Below are 18,843 nucleotides of genomic sequence, written 5' to 3' on the forward strand. Positions count from 1 at the left end.
TTTGAATCTTCCAGATATTACTATTGTATTATTTCAAAATAATCCTTTTCCTGTAGGCAAGAGTGACCCATTTTGTGTCCTGGAGCTGGTCAATAGCAGACTGCAGACCCAGACCCTGTACAAGACACTCAATCCTGAATGGGGCAAAGTCTTCACATTGTGAGTTCATTTTTGTTATATTTGTGTCTTTGTACTAGAGAACACAGCTCAACTTCCTTCTAGAAATTGTAGAACTAATGAACTAACACAGAGTTTTGTTCACAGCCAAAATGTCTTCATCTATTATTGTGTCTGTTTCTGTCACAACTGAATAAGTTTGAAAATATAGAAAATAGGGTTTGGTATATTTGAATCAGCTTCCCCCAAAGAATGGCGAGGTGAAACTGTCTTTTCTCAGGGGAGCTGAGGTGGTTTTAGAAATACTGTATATATAAGCATAACAAATGTAATAAGAATGCATAAATTTATGAGTACCCTACTAAGGAATAAGGATCATGTTATGTCTGGACATTTAACACCATGGCAAAGGTGCGGGACAGTCCTCTGGCGGAAATGGCGGATGTTCAGGTTGCGGAAGAGGAATCGGGTTGGGACGAGTAACCCCTGAGTGACTCCCCTTTTGACCTTTCTGACCTTTTTGCCCTTTAATCCCTGGAGGTCCTCTGCTGCCAGTTCCTCCTCTCTCCCCAGCGACTCCTTGAGGACCTCTGCTCCCAGTTGCCCCTCGATTCCCTTTAGGTCCTCCTGGTCCTGTTACTCCACGGTCCCCTTTTGGCCCAGCTGCGCCTTGAGAACCTCTGCTACCAGTTGCTCCACGACCCCCTTTAGGTCCCCCTGGTCCTGTTGGTCCACGTTCCCCTTTTGGCCCTGCAACTCCTTGAGGACCTCTGCTCCCAGTTGCCCCTCGATTCCCTTTAAGTCCTCCTTGTCCCCTTGGGCCACGGTCCCCTTTTGGCCCAGCAACTCCTTGAAGACCCCTGCTACCAGTTGCTCCGCGATTCCCTTGAGGTCCTTCTGGTCCTGTCAGTCCGCGGTCTCCTTTTTGGCCGGTAGCTCCTTGGGGACCTCCACTTCCATTAGCTCCTCGATTCCCTTTAGGCCCTCCTGGTCCTGTTGGCCCACGTTCCCCTTTCGGCCCAGCAACTCCTTGAGGACCTCTGCTCCCAGTTGCCCCTCGATTCCCTTTAGGTCCTCCTGGTCCTGTTACTCCACGGTCCCCTTTTGGCCCAGCTGCGCCTTGAGAACCTCTGCTACCAGTTGCTCCACGACCCCCTTTAGGTCCCCCTGGTCCTGTTGGCCCACGTTCCCCTTTTGACCCAACAAGTCCTTGAGGACCTCTGCTCCCAGTTGCTCCTGGATTCCCTTTAGGTCCTCCTGGTCCTGTTACTCCACGGTCCCCTTTTGGCCCAGCAACTCCTGGAGGACCTGTGCTACCATTAGCTCCTCGATTCCCTTTAGGTCCTCCTGGTCCTGTTACTCCACGGTCCCCTTTTGGCCCAGCAACTCCTTGAGGACCTCTGCTACCATTAGCTCCTCGATTCCCTTTAGGTCCTCCTGGTCCTGTTACTCCACGGTCCCCTTTTGGCCCAGCTGCGCCTTGAGAACCTCTGCTACCAGTTGCTCCACTACCCCCTTTAGGTCCCCCTGGTCCTGTTGGCCCACGTTCCCCTTTTGACCCAACAAGTCCTTGAGGACCTCTGCTCCCAGTTGCACCTGGATTTCCTTTAGGTCCTCCTGGTCCTGTTACTCCACGGTCCCCTTTTGGCCCAGCAACTCCTGGAGGACCTGTGCTACCAGTTACTCCTTGGTCCCCTTTTGGCCCTGAAGTCCCACGTCCTCCTTTTGGCCCTGCAACTCCTTGAGGACCTCGGCTGCCCTGTGCTCCTTGATTCCCTTTAGGTCCCATTTCTCCTATTGCCCCCCGAAGCCCTGGCAATCCATCCAGTCCAGGTGCTCCCATCTTACCAGGCAGACCAGCACCTTGAGATCCTTTGGGACCAAGCTTCCCCGGTACACCCCGAGCTCCTTTATCCCCTGGTGGTCCTGCCAGTCCTGCCTCTCCATTTTCTCCTTTGGGACCAGCAATTCCTTGACCAGGAACTCCCGGAATGCCTGGAATTCCTGGCTTTCCTGGAGGACCCACAATCACATGGCAGCAAGAATTACACCCCTCTGGATGGAAGGATGTTCCTGCTAGCGGGCTGTCTGTTATGGATGGCGCTGGCTCTTCGGTCGCAACATGGCCAGGAAAGAGCAAAGACAAAAGAACAACAAGAAGCAGAAGCTTCACCTGCAATTAAAATAACACACAAGATTAATGAGACAAAGTCCTGGAGATATAAGACTTAGATATCTGAGACCTTCATGAAGCAAGACCTGGACATCTGTGACTGAGTCTAGAGGTTCAACTTGAAGGCCGAGACTAAGGCCTCCAGGTCTGAAACCACTGCTGAGAGGACCAAGACCTGGGAGAGATTGATGAGAATGAAATCTGAAGTCCATAGAGTTATCTGAAGACATAGAGTAAGAGGTTTGACACCCGGATGGAGACTGAGATCTGGAGGTCCAAGACTGAGACCAAGACCTGCAGGTCCAGGGCACAGACTTGAGACTTCAGGGTATGACTCTAAAATAAATTCTGGACCCGGAGGTGGTTTGACACCAAGATGGAGCCTTAGACCTAGAAATCCCGGACCCAGACCTCTGGACACTGCTGTGATTGACTTGACCAAAACTGATTTCAGCAGAATTGCTCTCAGGACTGGTCTGGAAACAAAGACCAATCACAGGACTTTACAACCTTGCCAACATGGCTGTTTCCACTTCTTGTCCTGGAAATAGGACAGAAAATACAATGTATGTTTTCTTCACCCTTGTTCAATCACAAGCCATTACACATTTCCACGAAATATCACAGTTGATTTTCTAAACTAATTCATAAAATATCGTAAATTCTGAAGTGATATTCATATACATATGCTAGATAAAAGCCCTATTTCCCTGTAAACTAGGAATGGATCAGTAGCTACATTGCATCCTTTAGATGTTCTATAGGTACCAACATGAAATGTCTTTTGCCAAGGAGACATCAAAGTTTTAGCACGCTATTAACTTTAATTAAAATTCAACATTTAGACAGTGCTTCCAAGCACATCCTTAGTCTTGATTAAAATGCATCACTCTGTGGGCAAGGGCTAGGATTTCTCCCAACTTTCTCAGCTCTGAATCATAGGTTAGTGTGACCTAGTGGTTAGGGTAACTCCCAATCGCAGGGTTAGGGTTCGAATCCTGCCATGGGCGTACGTTTTGACCTCGGACAAGCCACTTTACCTTCACTTACCCCATCTTACCCTGGAGTATAAAGCGGTACCTATGAGGGCAGAGAGAGTCATTATGTGGTTGGTTATTAACCAGGTAGCACCTGAAATGGTTGCGCTGACAGTTAAATACTCCCCAGGGAGTTGAGAGGATTTGTGGGATTGTTTCTGGGCCCAGTCAGCAGGAATCATTCAGAGCTCACTGAGAGCCCATAAGGTACTCGAGTGTTCTACATTGTATATGAATATGTCACTGTTATCCTTCTTCAGTCTAAATCTGCAATGCAATAAGGCACATTTTTAGAAACTTCTTTGCCTTTGTCAAGGCATTTAGAGACTGCTGCCTGTTATTTTTAACAAAGCTTTATAATCAGTGGCATTTCCAGTGGGAGGGGGGGCAGGGGATTGGATTTTTGATTAAAGATTTTGATACAGGCTGAAGCCGCATTTGCTTTTGAATTTGCCTTCCTTGATGCCCGAAGTTGGATGCACTGCTTTTTATAACAGCTTAAAAAATGACAGGTCTGCAGTTGAACATTTAGCAGTTATCCAGAGCTGGGGGATTGACCAAGTGAATCTCTGAAAACTGTATCTTATCATTTTCCCTGAGAAATTAGGTTTTTTTTTTGTCAGCTGAGGAATGTTCAAATGTATACTGTCTACATATTGGCTTTATTCACAAGTGAGCCATCTCAATTTGAAAGTCGGAAAGCTCCTGTAACAAAAATGGATTGCCAATGCCATCCATGGGCTCCAATGGGCACATGTTGATACAAATTATGGGTGAAAGGCGTGCCACCTTTGCTGGCCAAATGATTTTTTTTCTAAATGAAGCTATAGACAATTCTGGTGACCATGGTAATGTTATCCCTTTTTGTTTTTGCAGTGGCCCTCTTTAATTGCAGTAAGCATTGTAGCTGCTATTGTACAGTGCTAGTGGTCCATGACAGTCACTCCATACAAAACTCAACACAATGCTTAGCGCCATTCAAAGGGGCCATTAGGAGTGTCCGGTGAAACATTGGTGGATTCATCCACTACTGAAATTATAGACAAATAGTCAGGTTCCTTTCTATGTCAGAGTGTTCAATCAACAAAGTGGATTCAGGAGCACAGTTCAAAATGGCTATCTTGTAATAATAAAACTTACAAGAATTCTTACGTTTAAAGGTTAGAATTGTCTGCTTGAAGCTTCTGTCGTTTCTGTTGCCATCCTAAACTTTTGAAATGTTAAGTCAAGCTGTGAACTTGAAATGAGAAAACAGTTTAACAGAAGAGTTTGTGAAAACTCACCCAAGCCATTTTTCCCTGATTCAGTTGCCAGTCTTCTCCTTGTTAACAGCATCAATCTCTTGGTGTTCAGAGCACAAGACAGCTCATCTCATTGCACCAACAGACGAGGGCTTGTGTGTTGTATCCTTCTCAGTGTGCCGTGTTCTCTACTTTGGAACCGGAACTGAAGTTCCAGATCCAAGAGGGTCGGGGGGGGTGCAGGTTTGAAGGGTAGTTGTGATGAGATGTTTGGTATCGTTACAACGACAGGTTTTCAAATTTTAGCATGTGCATTTTTCTTTTTGCCTGCCTTATTGTAAACTGTACCCAAATACTGTATTGTGCTCGTTTAAATTTCTCCAAATTAAAAAAACAACAGAACAAAAAGTACTGCAGTTTTTTTAAAATGCAGATAACATCCCCTTGTCAAAATAGAACAGTCTCAGGGTCATTTTAATTTTTTTTTTTTGTCGGTTATTTTGGACAGCTTTCTTATCAAGATGTGCACCCGGTTTATTTCTTCCCGTGTTTGTCTCTGTTGATTTCCGTCATACGTGTATGTGGGACATCCGTACCATGTAGGCTTTTGAACCCGGATATTTCTACGTGACCATTCTAGGTCTTTGTTCTTGACATTGCAGTACTTTCAACATAGCATTTTCTGTGTCCCTATTGACTGTGCACTCAAGTGCTGAATTCAGATCCTGTGTGTAGGAAAAGTATAATTAATCAGTTTAATGCTTGACATCCCTGTTGTATATAATCCCTACATGTACATTAGTTTGAGCCAATCTTAAAAAACCCTGTTGCAGGAGCAAGATAATTACGCTGTTTCAGGCTTTAATAACATTTCAAGACTTTATTTATTGATTTCTACAATGCTGGTCTCTTTCTTCAGCAATGTGAAGGACATCCACTCAGTCTTAGAGGTGACGGTATACGATGAAGACAAGCACGGCAGTCCTGAGTTTCTTGGCAAAGTGGAGATCCCGCTGCTGAGGGTGAGGTTCTTCCATCCAAAACCTTACTCTATGGGTCATACATTAGAGCCCAGCCTCTGAGCTCTGTGCATGTATACCTGTGAAAAAATATCACACCATATCAAAATCTTGTATCTAGAACTAGGGCGTAGTTTTGGCTGGTGGGCACACACTGTTGTTACTGTTAGCTCTATGAGGCTGTTTGAGACATGGCTTTAGGGTCCTTGTTACTGGGCGAATGGTAGACTTGTGTCTGGAAGGCCAAGAAATCTTGAGAGAACCAATATTTTTTTGAGAAATTGCAGCAAGATTTCTAGGGAGGTTGTCATTTATATCATAATTGTTGTTGAGGGATTTTTATATGAGGTTTTTTCTTCTTTGATGTATAAATGATGGTCTCCAGGGACTCGAAAGGACAAACAAAATCACAGTTAAGCCTGCTCGGATGAGACTTGAACCAAAGGCCTCCTGTGAACTAGTGCCAATGTCTTAACTACTCGACTTGAATCTGATACAGCTCATTTTTAGAATGAAATACATGCTTTTATGTTGTCAATTAGGAAACTGTAAATGAGTGACTTTTTTTTCCTCTCTGATCTCGCAGGTTAAAAACGGGGAGAGGAAGTACTACGCCTTGAAGGACAAGAAGCTGCGAAGACGAGCCAAAGGCGCCATCTTGCTGGAAATGGACTTGGTCTTCAACAGTGTAAGCATTTCTGCTCAGTCAAATTTCCTCTCACAAGATATCCATTTTCAGGATGTGGTACTGTGCGCGCAGGTGTCAATTCCGGCTGATTGAAACGGACCATCTTTTTTCAGTTACAGTCTCCTGGAGTTGTCTGGGTAGCTTGATGACATGTCCAGAAATTAGGAAAAAGTTGACAAGATTTCAGGTGTCAACCAGCAGAAATGATTTACCCAAACAGTTTTTTCTGTATTGGAGAAGAGAGTTTCACAGAATGTGTTTTTTTTAAGTTTTGTGTTGGAGGGAACAAGGCGAATTAGATGTACACTTTACAATACACGTATTTTGAGACTGGGAAGATAAGAACAGCAATATTAAGAATTTACCAGCCTCATGGCAGTGTAGTTGAGATTAGCTATTCCCTTATATTGGCCACTTTTATAACTTGTTCTTTGTTTAGGTAAAAGCCGCGATCAGAACAATCAATCCCAGAGAGGAGAAGTACTTGGAGCAAGATGCCAAGTTTAAAGTCTCGGTGAGTGGAAGAAAAAAAAAAAAAAGCAGCAGAAATCCTCTTGATCGTGTAACACCAAGATCTTCCTGTTTGAAATGTCATGGAGCTCAGTGAAGCAGAGCCCAGGCAGCAAAGGGCTTGACAAAGTCAGTAATTTAGACTTGCCTATGCAGAGCTGGATGGCTGTGTGGTGCACTTTGTTTGAATGGTTACAGGTTCGAACCCCCCTTCCAGTCAGTTTCTGGTGTTCAGTTGGGGGGCGGGGAATGTGTTCAGTCTAGAATCCTTCCTTGTTGTTTGAGCAGTCAGTGTAAAAGACATACCATTTTGTCATATATCAAAAAAGGTCAGCCACCAATAGTCATATCATCTCTAGAGTGAGTACTGTACTTGTCAAACTGTGTTTCCATGCCTCAATCAAGTAAACCTCAACAGTCACAGCCAAACAATCTTGCTTCATTTAAGCACGGAATTCCTGACGCTAGAAAGCAGCCACTGTGTTGAGGTTTGACTGAAATGCCACCTTTACCGGGTGAGAGTGTATGCAAAGTTGGTTTAACCAGTTCCAATCTTCCCCCAGGTTCTTCAGTACAACCTGTCCAGAGTCACCCGACTAATCGGCGTCATCATCGACACCACCAAGTTTATCAACAGCTGTTTCCAGTGGGAAAGCAAAGCTCGCAGTGCTATCGCATTTGCTGTAAGTCTGTCCAAATTTTTTTTCAACGTTGTACATTGAGAATGGTGGGATTGTTTAGCTTTGATAAGCTTCCCTCTGTTTCGATTGTCATATCATTTGTTGTTCAGAGCGACTCCAAAACAATGTCTGATATAAGCATGATCATTATTGATTATGATTGTTGACGGTCACCGTTCAATTTACAGCAAACGCACGCCTTCGAGTCTCTCAATATTCTGGCGTACATGAAATTCCTTGAAATACCCAGATTCCAAAATGCATGCACCTCCACGGTCCACAGACATAGCAGGCTTTCTGAAATGCCCTTGCCTGTTGTATGACATCACGTGAAAAACCTCAGTATGCAGGTATGCAATTTTTTGTGACCCTGTTTCAACTAGAGATGAAATAAAAGCTGTTGATTGGCTGGTGAGGTCAGGTGACCCATACACTGCCATCTACAGGCTATTTAGTTGAGGGTATAAAAGTATGTGAAAAAGTGTGCACTCCTTGTGGATTTTGCATGAATGAATGCTCACTGTTTTATTAGAAATCAAAGAAAGAAATGGAAAATCTACATACTGTGAGATCGTAAATGCAGAATTTCAGTCATTGAATAGGATTGAAATCGAGAGTAAATTCTGTGGTTAATTGCAGTCCTATCTCATCATCGTCTGGAATTTTGAGCTGTACATGGTACCCATCTCCATTCTTCTGCTCTTTGGTTGGAAGTACGTAGAGGTGTGCATCACAGAGAAGTTCACCAAACCGGTGGAAGAAGACGTGAGTTGGCAATATTCTCTATAGTTTGGGAGGCAGGAGGAAGTAGCATATGTGTCTGTGAGAAGTAGCCACAGCTACAACGGCTAGCCAGTGGCATCCATTGGCACGTGTGTCACTTCCAGCCGCAGCCTCAATTTTTTGATGTGGCTTACCTTTTTCTATAGTGTTGTAATCCAGTTAATAACTCCTGACGAGTCAGGTCAGGAGTAGAAGGGAATTTATACTGAGAGTATCAAGAGATGAAAGAACTTGGATAACTTTAGCTACCAATGTCACAGTTCTATGAGGGCTTGTAACTTTGTTTGGAACTAGAAGATTTGTGGTAGGGTGATGATTTACTAGAGTCCACTATGCGGCTGTGGTTCTTTCTTTTCTTCATTTGGTTCATATCTGCGATTGCTGGAGTTAACTGTGACAGTTCTTTTGTTGGGAGGGGTTCGATATTGTTTTGTTAATTAAAGAAAAAAAAACTAACCTCTAACTGGACCTTAGCTCATGGTTTACAAGTTCTTAGCTGGTAATGGTTCGTGATTACTTGGCCTCCCCTCCTCCAGAAAAGAAGTGATGTTCCCCCCCCCTCCCCTAGAAAAAAATCCCAGCAATGCACATGGTGCAGAGTGCAATACAGAAGTGACTCTATTGAAACTTTTTGTGTGTTAGGATTATGTCGAGAGTGAGGATGAAGAAGAGGCTGAGAAGGAGGAAAAGGTATGGTCACCTGACTTCCTTCTGGGTTCAGTTTATCCAATCAAACACCAGCCTTCAACCATTGTACATTGCTGTATCAGTCCATATGTTTTTGCACAGTTTGTTTACCAACAGTGAATGGCCTGGGGAAAGCAGTTTTAGCATAATCTATGAAAACAGGTTAATGGTGATACCTGGAGTTATCGAGGTTGCAAAAAAACAAAAACGAGAGGAGTTTAACAGATGTCCTTTGTGCCTGTGTAACTGTGGAGTCAATTTAAGTACTACCCACATCTTTATAGTCCATTCTCACCGTATTTAAACAGAAATTGAACGGAAGTCAAGAAATACGGCAGGGATGATGTTGGATAAATCAAAATAGAATAGAATGCTCCAATGTGTAATGACATACTTCCTTGATACGCTTGTTAAATTTTCGTTTCTCTTTAGTTTGACTTTGCTTGCATGACTAGTTAGTTACTTGAGTTGTGTATATGTTTAATGAGCACAGTTTTTCTTTCAAGATGCCTCTTGAGATTGAATTTATGTTTTATCCTTTGTAGCATGGAGTTTTACTGCATTGATATACTTTCATTAATTTTCTGTATTTCTTCTGTTTATGTGGCTTTTAAGAAACTGGTCCTTTTGATGAGGGCTGTAAAATGTTTTCTGTATGTACGGCAAGTTAAAACTGCAAAATGCAAGAAGTAATATGTTGAAACTTTAGATTAATGTGACGGGGTGAGAGTGTGTGTGCTGGCTGTCCATCATTTGTCTTGTGAAATCAACTTTCCCCATAGACGTTGGTCTAGTATCAAAAGATTACAGAACTTTCTTTGTGTGTGCATTGGGGAAAATATTTGGTGTGTGACTTTTCTTTGTTTTTTTTGTTTGTTTCAAAAAATATATTTGAATTAAAAACAGAAGAAACGCAAGGTAAGCCTTCAGCTTACTGCCTTTTTTCCAGTCCTGTTTCATACTAGTTATCCTCATGCGCTTCAGTCTTCTTTTACTGCAGCAATATTTTCTCTCCCTTTTGGAAACTTGAAGTGTAAATAAGATAGTCACTCAATGCTTCTTCATTGAGTTGGGTGCATAGACCCATCTGTGAAGGAATGACTGTGTAATGTTGTTGATGATCATTACTCATGCTGTGCATTAGATGGGGTGTAACTTCATTTCATCAATATATCACCTGTCTTTACACTGAATCAATTTGGGACCAGGGAATTCATTTCCCTTTCTGTTATCACCTCTACCCCAACCTCCCCTCTCCATCTCCCTCCTCCCCCTCTAAAAGTGCATTCTCCGAATTCCTTAAGTCAAAGAGCACTCTGCCCACAATAACCACAGCAACCAAAGAACCAATCGGAGTAAGTAAAAGCATGGCACATGACAAGATCAATTAGCTACTCATTCATCTGCATCAACCCCAAAAAAATTCTGCCTTGGATGCCGTAGATCCACCCTTTGCAGCTAGAAAGTTTTCTTGAGGCAATCAATTCTCACCAGTCAATATCTGATGGTGATATTCACTGGTCAATATATTCATCTGTTGGTGCAAATAGGTTGATAGGTGTATTCAATAGCCTAGTGCACATTTCATATATCACATACACTGTACATGCTTTGTTAGCTGTCGTCTCAGCTGCTACCAAACTTGCTGATAGATCTTAGCATTCATTGCTTTTCATTAATTCACTCATTTACTGTGTTCCAAGATATCTGCTCAGCTAAGTCCTTGTGTGCATTGCCCATATTGTGCTGTTTGGAACCCTAACCTTCCATAGTCTGCCGAAATCCAGTGCCTTCTCTTTGATTGACTTGGATGGGATTTCTTGATGGGAGTTAGGGCTAAGCATGCAAAGTTTGTCATCAAAGTAAAACCATGCCATGTCAAGTAGTAACTTGTGTGATGACATGCTATTACTACGCAAGTTTAAGGCATTTGGGTGGAATCATTTCAGGGGGAAAATATGGAGCTTGCAAGTAGGTTTGCCAGGGTGAGAAATATGGCTCCAAGAATATGTTTGTCCAAATATGGTAATAGCAAGACCCCTATGCAACCCTGGGTCATTTTTCATAATTTTTGGAGCGCCTCTCTGACAGGCTCCACTTAAGCATCTTTCCGATGTACAGCATGAGAAATGATCAATCTACACCCAGGATCAAAATTTTAGAGATTGAAATTTAATGAAAAAGATTTGACAGAACACACGTGTCACAATTTGGGAGCACATTTTTGTTCGGGATTTTTTTTTTCTGACTGCATCTGTTTTCTTGGGTAAATACTTGGATTTTCCGACTTTTTTGTTTGGTGGTGGCGTTGACTCGTTAATAATCTCTTTGTTGACGGCTCTAGCGTGTGTGAATGAATCCAACTTCAATATCCACAAGATCATTATGATAAAAATGTCATCTTCAAGTGAATCCGTCTTTAGGAATTCAACACATCACTTGTGCACACAGTTGAACTCATAAGCACTTGGTTTTGATGGAGAAGGAAATGAAGGACATGTGCCACCGAATAATCTTTTCTCTTTCTTTGGCTTCACACGTCCAATGGCTGGAATTACAGAAAACAACCAAGAGAGCTTTTTGTTGTGCTGAATGTGGTCTTGAGTTGACTGTTGTTGGAATGTCACTCACTTCCTGTCTGAATCGTCATGTTTGTGTGTTTGTTCAGTGTGGTCAGTTAGTTGGTTGGTCAGTTAGAGAGGTTTGTTGTAGGATTATTTTATAGGCTCTCGTTTGGATTATGTTTGGTCAGGGTTTTCATTGATTTGCCTTTATAACTCAAATTTTCATCAAGTTTGCTTAACTGAGTAGTCTTCATAAATCCTATTTCATCTTTTTCACACTCGTGATGTCAACAGCAATTTCTGCAAATTATAACTGAACTTTTTTTGTAAGGCGTGTATCATAATGTAAAACCGTTTAACTCCCTAAAACTCAACAATGAGTTTTTTTAGTAAAGTGCACTCATTTTCATGACACCTGTTTGGAATTATGTGATTCATGATCATCACCAACTCTTGCACACTCATACATGTATGTGTTTGTTTGAATGTTTCAGAAAGGGAAGTAGTGTAGTGAAACAGGTTTGTTGGCATAGGTAGAGAGGCCACAGAAATGAACTAATTTTGAAGAAAACCTCTGAATTGAGAAGATTTCAGAAACGTGTGCTAGTGTATTCATCTGCAGCTCAGTTTAATTCGCTAGTGGGAGAGAAATGAATATTTAAGCCCCAAAGTAAACTGATTGCTAACTCAGATGTTGGAACAAATCTGCTTTTTCAGCACAAGATTTGTTACAATAAATAGCCATTTTCCCAGTGTTTTCTTCCAATGAGCCAGTTCAGTAATCCAACAAGGCATGCCCAGTGTGAGACTATTCAGGGAACAGCTATGCATGAGAGATAGTCTGTCCCATCAGGCTGCCATGCCCTGACTCACGTGCACGCTTTGTTTCCAAAAGACCTTGGCTTTTTGAAATACTGAACCAACTCATTTTGAGTTTTACAATGAACATTATCTTCAATCTTGCAATCCTTCTTGCCTGTTGTGTGTTTATCCTTTACGTTGGGACTGGTACTTTTCTACGAGCTTTGTAGATAATATTTGATAAATCCCTCGCTCCTCCTTCAAAGAAAGAGCCAATTTTTCACTACTTAGCCAAAGTCTGAGAGATCAGTGTCCAGATTTTTACCCCTTGGAGATAAGTGCATATCCTAGAGCAAGCTTTAGAAGGTGTTCCAAGTATCAAGTATCCCTTGGGTACCTCATTTTCAATATGGATGGACCCCATCTTACATGCTATATACACGTACATGCCAAACATTTTTTTTGCAAACTGAACTGCTAGACACTTTTGCAATTTGGCTCTGACAGGAAGTGTTAAATCCTGTGTGGAAATGTTGGGAAAATCCCTCTTATAGGAAGTGGCTTTCTTTATTTTGGTTTGGTTCCCCCCCCCCATCAATCCTCCCAAATTGACCTACATGTATGATGATATAATCATGCCACCACCACCACTTTGGAACTATTGTCCAATAGAGGGATGGCACTCCACTTTTTTAATGTTTCCTTGTTGTGTTAAGGAAACCTTTACAGAGTACTATCTTCAAGGGATCTGTATTTGCTTGATATGCCAAACTGGACACAGGACAAGCATGAGTATAACACAACAAAATTCAATGTATAAAATTCCATGTGGTTCAATTCTCTCTCACAGATGACCAACAGAGGGCCACGGCTCACACTTGGTCACTGTTGCTGTCATTTACTTGGTACAAACATGACATCCCTAACAATTTGAACATAGTCTCATTACTTGAATGCATTGCTGGTACACAAACAAATGGGTAGATGGGTTACTCACGGGTATGCCAATCCCGCAAGCCTGGTCAGAATAATTTTCACCTTCAGGGGGCTACTGTCTAATAGGTGGTGAGCACCAAACTTTGCTTTGCAGAGAAAATATGCACCCAAGAAGGAAGGGATTACCTTCCAAACTGTACATGGTGTGTATTACTCATGACTGGTTCCCCTTCCAATTCAGCACATAAACTTGCCCAAGCAATTAGGTGAATTTTGCCCGAGCAAATTTTCGGCATCTTACGAGCACAGTGACAGCGGGCCCGGGGAAGTCATTTAAGATTCCGTCTGGCGGTTTCACAGTTGGCTGAAATGGAAATCTCCAATCATTGCTTTGATCTTTAGGAAGGGGCAACCAAGACAAGCTTCAAGGAAAAACTGCATACGATTGAAAAGGTGTGCCAGACAATACAGAACACCTTGGATGATGTCGCCTGCCTCGGAGAGAGGGTCAAAAAGTAAGTAACAACTACCACCAGAATGCGCCCCCCCCATTCCACTTGTCCCCACCTCCTCTATTCCTACAGTCGGTAGGGCATGATCCAGTCTTCTGAATAAACTGCTTTATGTGTTAGAATCTAATGGTTTTAAGGTGGCTTACAACTCCGGCTTGACCCAAGTGAGTGAGCTATGTCACTTTTAGCAATCCCATTTTGCCGTGCGTTCAAGATACTGTGAAGAGTGAAGTGATACCTTAAGAACAAGAGAAGCAAATGGAAAAGTTGGTTGTACCTTTCAAAGTCAAATGGGTGCCTAAACAGTGTATTAGCAAATGAGCACTTTTGAAGTTGTCAGGCATCTAATGCAGTGGCATTATTTGTAATTTCCTTGCAGTACCTTCAACTACACCGTGCCCTGGTTGTCTTACATGGCTTGCATTGTTCTCCTGATCATTGCTGTGGTATTGTATCTGATACCGTTACGGTATCTGCTGCTAGCTTGGGGTGAGTCACTGGGTGTGGCCTGTGAGCCACAATGGGTTCTGGGTAGGATTGAAAAGGGTGCTGTTCTTGATGAGCCCTGCTCAGGGTAAGAGCAGTCGCATCCCATTGAATCACATTGCCTTTGGCTGGAAACTACCCATTAGCCTATGGACACTGTTACAAATTCCCAGAATAGTAGGCCACATTGCAAGCAGTGCATCGTGGGAAAAATCAACAGTATATGTTCATTTTGTGTCCGTTAACATACGCTCTGGAACAAGTCTTACAGACTAAGCAAATTTCTCCCTTTTTTGGAAGGAAGGGGGATGTTTGTGACTCAAGATGTTTACCTGAAATATTTTTCTGTGAATGCCAGTGGTTTGCACGAATGAAGCCTGGGATAAGGTTTTGTGTTTGCACGACACCTGTTGTAAAGAGTGATTGGCTGATGATTCATTGACTCTGGAGTTGATGCTTAAGTTGAGTAATTGGCTCTTCCAGGCAAATGCTTGATGGCAAAATGTATAATGTTTAATCACTCGTGTATTCTGTTTTCCCTCAACTGAAGCACTGTTCAATTCTTGTCTAAACTGATCCCCGTTGATGTACATTTTACTCCCAGGCATCAACAAATTCACCAAGAAGTTACGGAAGCCTCATGCCATCCCCAACAATGAACTCCTGGACTACCTGTCAAGAATCCCCTCGGACAACCAACTCGTACGTGCTTTGTCGTCAGATCCTTTTTGTTCCTGTTTTGAACAATCAAAACAGTTGAGCATCATGCAAGCTCCTGTTTGGCACAGAGCACAGGCAACTGTTTTTTTGCTTTTTTTACTTTTGATGGGAGCCAGCTAACGGCATTTGCACTTGCGACTTCAACCTAAGTCTCGACATTCTGAAGTATGCATGAGTGTGTAAATGTTGGGATGTCTTTGGTGTTGACAGGGTAGTAACTTGTCTGTACATACAGTCTGAGGTCGTGCATAATGCATATTGTAACATGTCATGGAACGTTCACTGTGTCAGATGTTCCAATATTTCACCTTTTTACTGGAAATCAGGAACAGATGTTTTTGATCACCTTTCTACATTTAAGAATTGACAATAAGGTGTATGTTTAATATAGATGGAGGAAAGCATTAATGAGTGACAATGTGCATGCACCTGCAAATCGGGTAGTTGAATTTGGCAATGTGTGTGCCGTGATAGTAAAACTTTAAAATGTCCATTTTTTTTGTTGACAGAAACATTACCAGGAACTGCGACCAGAGAATTTACGGCCAGACTCTCCGAAGAAAAAAAGATGACGTCTCGTCATCTCGCATCACTGCATGTGTCATACTGATCACATGACTGCATGTGTCACACTGATCACATGACTGCAGCTGCTAGCATGCCACTAGGGCACAGCCAGACTGTTTTATCAGTGTGAAGCAAGTTCATTGACAGAGAAAGATGGAGAGCATTCATTGTGCAGTCAGTTGGGGACACTCCATGTTCAGATTTTATCAGTAATTGACGTTTTTCTTTCACTCAGTGATAACCTTGGTGATGTAATTTTGCACATTTGCCCAGTATTTCTGGTTGACTCTCTTAAGAAAGTACTTTAACCTTTGTGGATTGAATCCATTTTATGTAAGTGCAATTTATGCTGATTATATTCCCTCCCTTCTTTGATCAATGTGGATGTGATTTGGTGTATTGGGTACTTCTGATAGACTCTTTAAAGGAAGATTTTCTATCTCTCCAAATTTGTTCCATCTTACTGTAATTCTGGTCCGTATATTCAATCATTTCATTCATCAATTTTTTGATTTTAAATCGCTGTGCTATTTCCAGTGGGTTAAAATCCCTTCCATTAATTTTGTTTTGATTCCGATGTTCCAATTGGTGATAGAATATTTGAAGAGATTAGTACCATTTTGTATATTTGACCTATGACCACACAGGTCAAAGGTCATACTACATTACAATCAAATAAATCATTTCTTTTATATTTTATTAATTATGAGTAAAAATGTGAAAACAAAAGTCGATAAAATTATTGTATTACTAATGACTAAAATTGACAGAAAAATGTGAGCATTTGCTGACATTTTCTGAAGCAATTTGATGCTAAATTCTTCTATCAAATGTGCCTGCAAATTGCACAAGTTTTCAAAGTTTCATACTTTTGATCTAAAGGACTCAAGGAGTTTCATCAGTGAACACACAAGTAAAAGTGTCATTCATGTAACTCCATTCCAGTGAAACAAGTTGTAAGTGTAAATTATATCTTCAAACTTTCTTTGGCCAAGTTTTCCATTGTACACATATTTACAGTGAAGTCTTTGATGTGATTAAATCAGTACATGTCACACTCGGTCTTGGTGCTGAGTGGTTGGGTGATTATTCAGCAATTATAAAATGTCGATGGAAATTCAGATTCAGAGTTCAAAAATTATGAGAGTTGTAACCTCAAAAAAAATGTTTGCTGGCATTAATGGGAAAGCCTTAGCCTTGGACAATGTGTGACTTCTCTTTGAAGAAAGATAGATGAAGATTGTATTATGAACCTTTGTTTGCTGTGGACATGCATCTTTGTCAAGCTGATCCAGTGTGTATGATGTATATAGTTTGCTCACAAAGTTTATTTGTATATCTGTCATTCCTTTTTTTTTTGTAAATACTGGCAGTCTTGCATATACACTTGTTTAAATGGATTCTGAGTTTCCTCAACTATCAACTGCTGAACAGTTGGACCAACTCTTAAATGCCTTTTTTGTAAATAGTTCTCCTGAAAATTTCTTCAAATTGCTTGAGTCGTTAATTGTGAACAGCGCTTAGGGTAAGGACACTTTGACGTTTCTTCTAGTAGCCAAAGAATGATTAGTTGAGAGGCCACTCTAGTGCAGTGTTGCAGGAAACAGGGTATGGCTGTCAAGCTGGGTGTGTCTGGTTTTGAGTTAGGTTGTTGTTTTTTCTCACTCTCAAATTGACTGAAGAAACAGAGAAACTCTCGTGCTGTTCTTTGCTGTGATTTGCCGCCTTGCTGTGGTGTTTCTCTTTACACAAGTCAACTTTGGTATGAAAGTCATTACTCTGACATCAGTAAGCTTACAAAATATACGTGCAAATGTATCGTCGGACACCACTTGCAAATGTGACGGATGTCATAAAACTGAAATCTGACTGGCTGTATGGCCAGATGAAATGTTTAATTGCATGTTAACATCCCCCCTCGATGCATACACATGCTTGGAGCCTTCCTGCTACAGAATTGTTTCTGCGATCGTGATTGTTGCAAACAAATTGCGTTGGGGTGGGGCTGAGGGTGGGTGGATGTCACATGCCCTCTTTGAATGACATTGGACACATCCACCCAAATCGACGTTGAACGTTGAGACCTAAAATGTGATACTGCACAAATAGTCGTCTTGACTACCGGGATTTCATTGGTCAAATTTCCACAATGCGTGAGGAAGAAGTTTCATGTACTTCACCATGTGAATCACACCTGTACTGCTGCTGTTAATGAAATATTGTTTGCTTTGTAAATAGACAAAATTTCTATATTTAGTTATATCTTTATACTGGCTGTGGACAGATTTTATTGTAAGAAAGCGGTTTGCAAGCTTTGTTGAAAAAAGCTTTGGCAACTGTTAACTCTTTCCCCAGTTATGGAAATATTGCACAAAATTGATTATTGATAATTGATTATCACATTTTAAGCAATTCAAGATAATTTTGCTATGATTGTATTTCATTAATCAGTTATATTTCATTCAAGAAAATATTGAATATAGTATTTAAGCAAATTATATTCATGTTTGGACAATTCACAGGCAACCAGATATGGTAAGTTAAGAATTATATATTGAGATTGATTGGTAATAATTTTGATTTTTGTGGGAATTTGTTGATGTGGCTGATACGGCAAGTCATCCATACATTAAGAAAATGCACAAGCTTTTGGAAGAAGTGTGTCAAGCTGTTCATTGCAAATAGCCACAGTACACTCAAGCATATCACCAAATATGATTTGATCCACTTGCAGCCTTTCAAGTGCATTGGGATTCAAAGTCTTGATCTTATCTCAGCAGGGGGGGGATTCATGTCTGGGCACATGACCTCACAAAGAAACCATTCCAGTAGCTTGGAGTTATTGTCACAAGTGCTGTTCGTTGCCTTTTTTTACTGGTTTTTCTGAAGGAAAGTGTGACATTTTTGATTGCGATATTCATGCATGTACGTAATGACTTCTTGACTGTGCAATAACCAATAAAATTTCCAATCAGCTAAATGGGGTAGAATTGGTTTGTCCTCGACGTTTTGCAGCTTTTTGGTTTTGTACATGTGTTGCTTTCTTTTTCTTTTCACAGTGCTTTAAATCAGTCATTCATAGAGGATAAGCCAAAGGCTGGCCTTCAGCATGGCTTCTGTAAACTGTCATACAATGAACACAGAATGGGATGGGGCCTAGCTTAATTGACAGAAGTTACTGTACATGGAAATTTGCCGCTACATTTGGCAGTGACATTTGAATTTGTGTTTTGTAGGGATTCTGAACAGCTAAATGAAAGATTTGAACGATGTTGGCTGGATTCAGGTCAAATTTTGTTGAGCTCAGGTTACAATGGCTGTG

At 41.5% G+C, this 18,843-nt stretch overlaps 2 protein-coding genes across 10 annotated transcripts in view; one reads left to right on the forward strand and one right to left on the reverse strand.

The window, feature by feature from the left end:
* LOC110987423 (multiple C2 and transmembrane domain-containing protein 1-like) overlaps nt 1–18,511 on the forward strand; it is a 60,766-nt gene extending 42,255 nt beyond the window's left edge. For 7 of the 8 annotated variants that reach the window (XM_022250149.2, XM_022250151.2, XM_022250147.2 and 4 more), the window contains 12 exons: nt 57–159; nt 5,488–5,590; nt 6,174–6,275; nt 6,715–6,789; nt 7,349–7,468; nt 8,105–8,230; nt 8,891–8,938; nt 9,842–9,853; nt 13,639–13,751; nt 14,128–14,237; nt 14,839–14,936; nt 15,464–18,511. In XM_022250149.2, the coding sequence (XP_022105841.2) occupies nt 57–159; nt 5,488–5,590; nt 6,174–6,275; nt 6,715–6,789; nt 7,349–7,468; nt 8,105–8,230; nt 8,891–8,938; nt 9,842–9,853; nt 13,639–13,751; nt 14,128–14,237; nt 14,839–14,936; nt 15,464–15,526 (1,073 nt within the window). In that variant the 3' untranslated portion in view covers nt 15,527–18,511. The remainder of the gene's footprint in view (nt 1–56; nt 160–5,487; nt 5,591–6,173; nt 6,276–6,714; nt 6,790–7,348; nt 7,469–8,104; nt 8,231–8,890; nt 8,939–9,841; nt 9,854–13,638; nt 13,752–14,127; nt 14,238–14,838; nt 14,937–15,463) is intronic. The other variant, XM_022250148.2, reaches the window with a different exon arrangement.
* Nucleotides 1–18,843, reverse strand: part of LOC110987426 (uncharacterized) — a 27,912-nt gene continuing 9,069 nt past the window's right edge. Inside the window, exons 1-2 of one of the 2 annotated variants that reach the window (XM_087137366.1) lie at nt 4,611–4,747; nt 1–2,290 (exon numbers count right to left, since the gene is read on the reverse strand). In XM_087137366.1, the coding sequence (XP_086993492.1) occupies nt 512–2,290; nt 4,611–4,619 (1,788 nt within the window). In that variant the 5' untranslated portion in view covers nt 4,620–4,747 and the 3' untranslated portion in view covers nt 1–511. Of the gene's footprint in view, nt 2,291–4,610; nt 4,748–18,843 lie in introns of those variants that run through there. The other variant, XM_087137365.1, reaches the window with a different exon arrangement.

This window comes from Acanthaster planci, linkage group LG05 (genome assembly GCF_054643075.1).
Source record: "Acanthaster planci isolate LZ-2023a linkage group LG05, COTS_SCS, whole genome shotgun sequence".
Classification (NCBI taxonomy): Eukaryota; Metazoa; Echinodermata; class Asteroidea; order Valvatida; family Acanthasteridae; genus Acanthaster; species Acanthaster planci.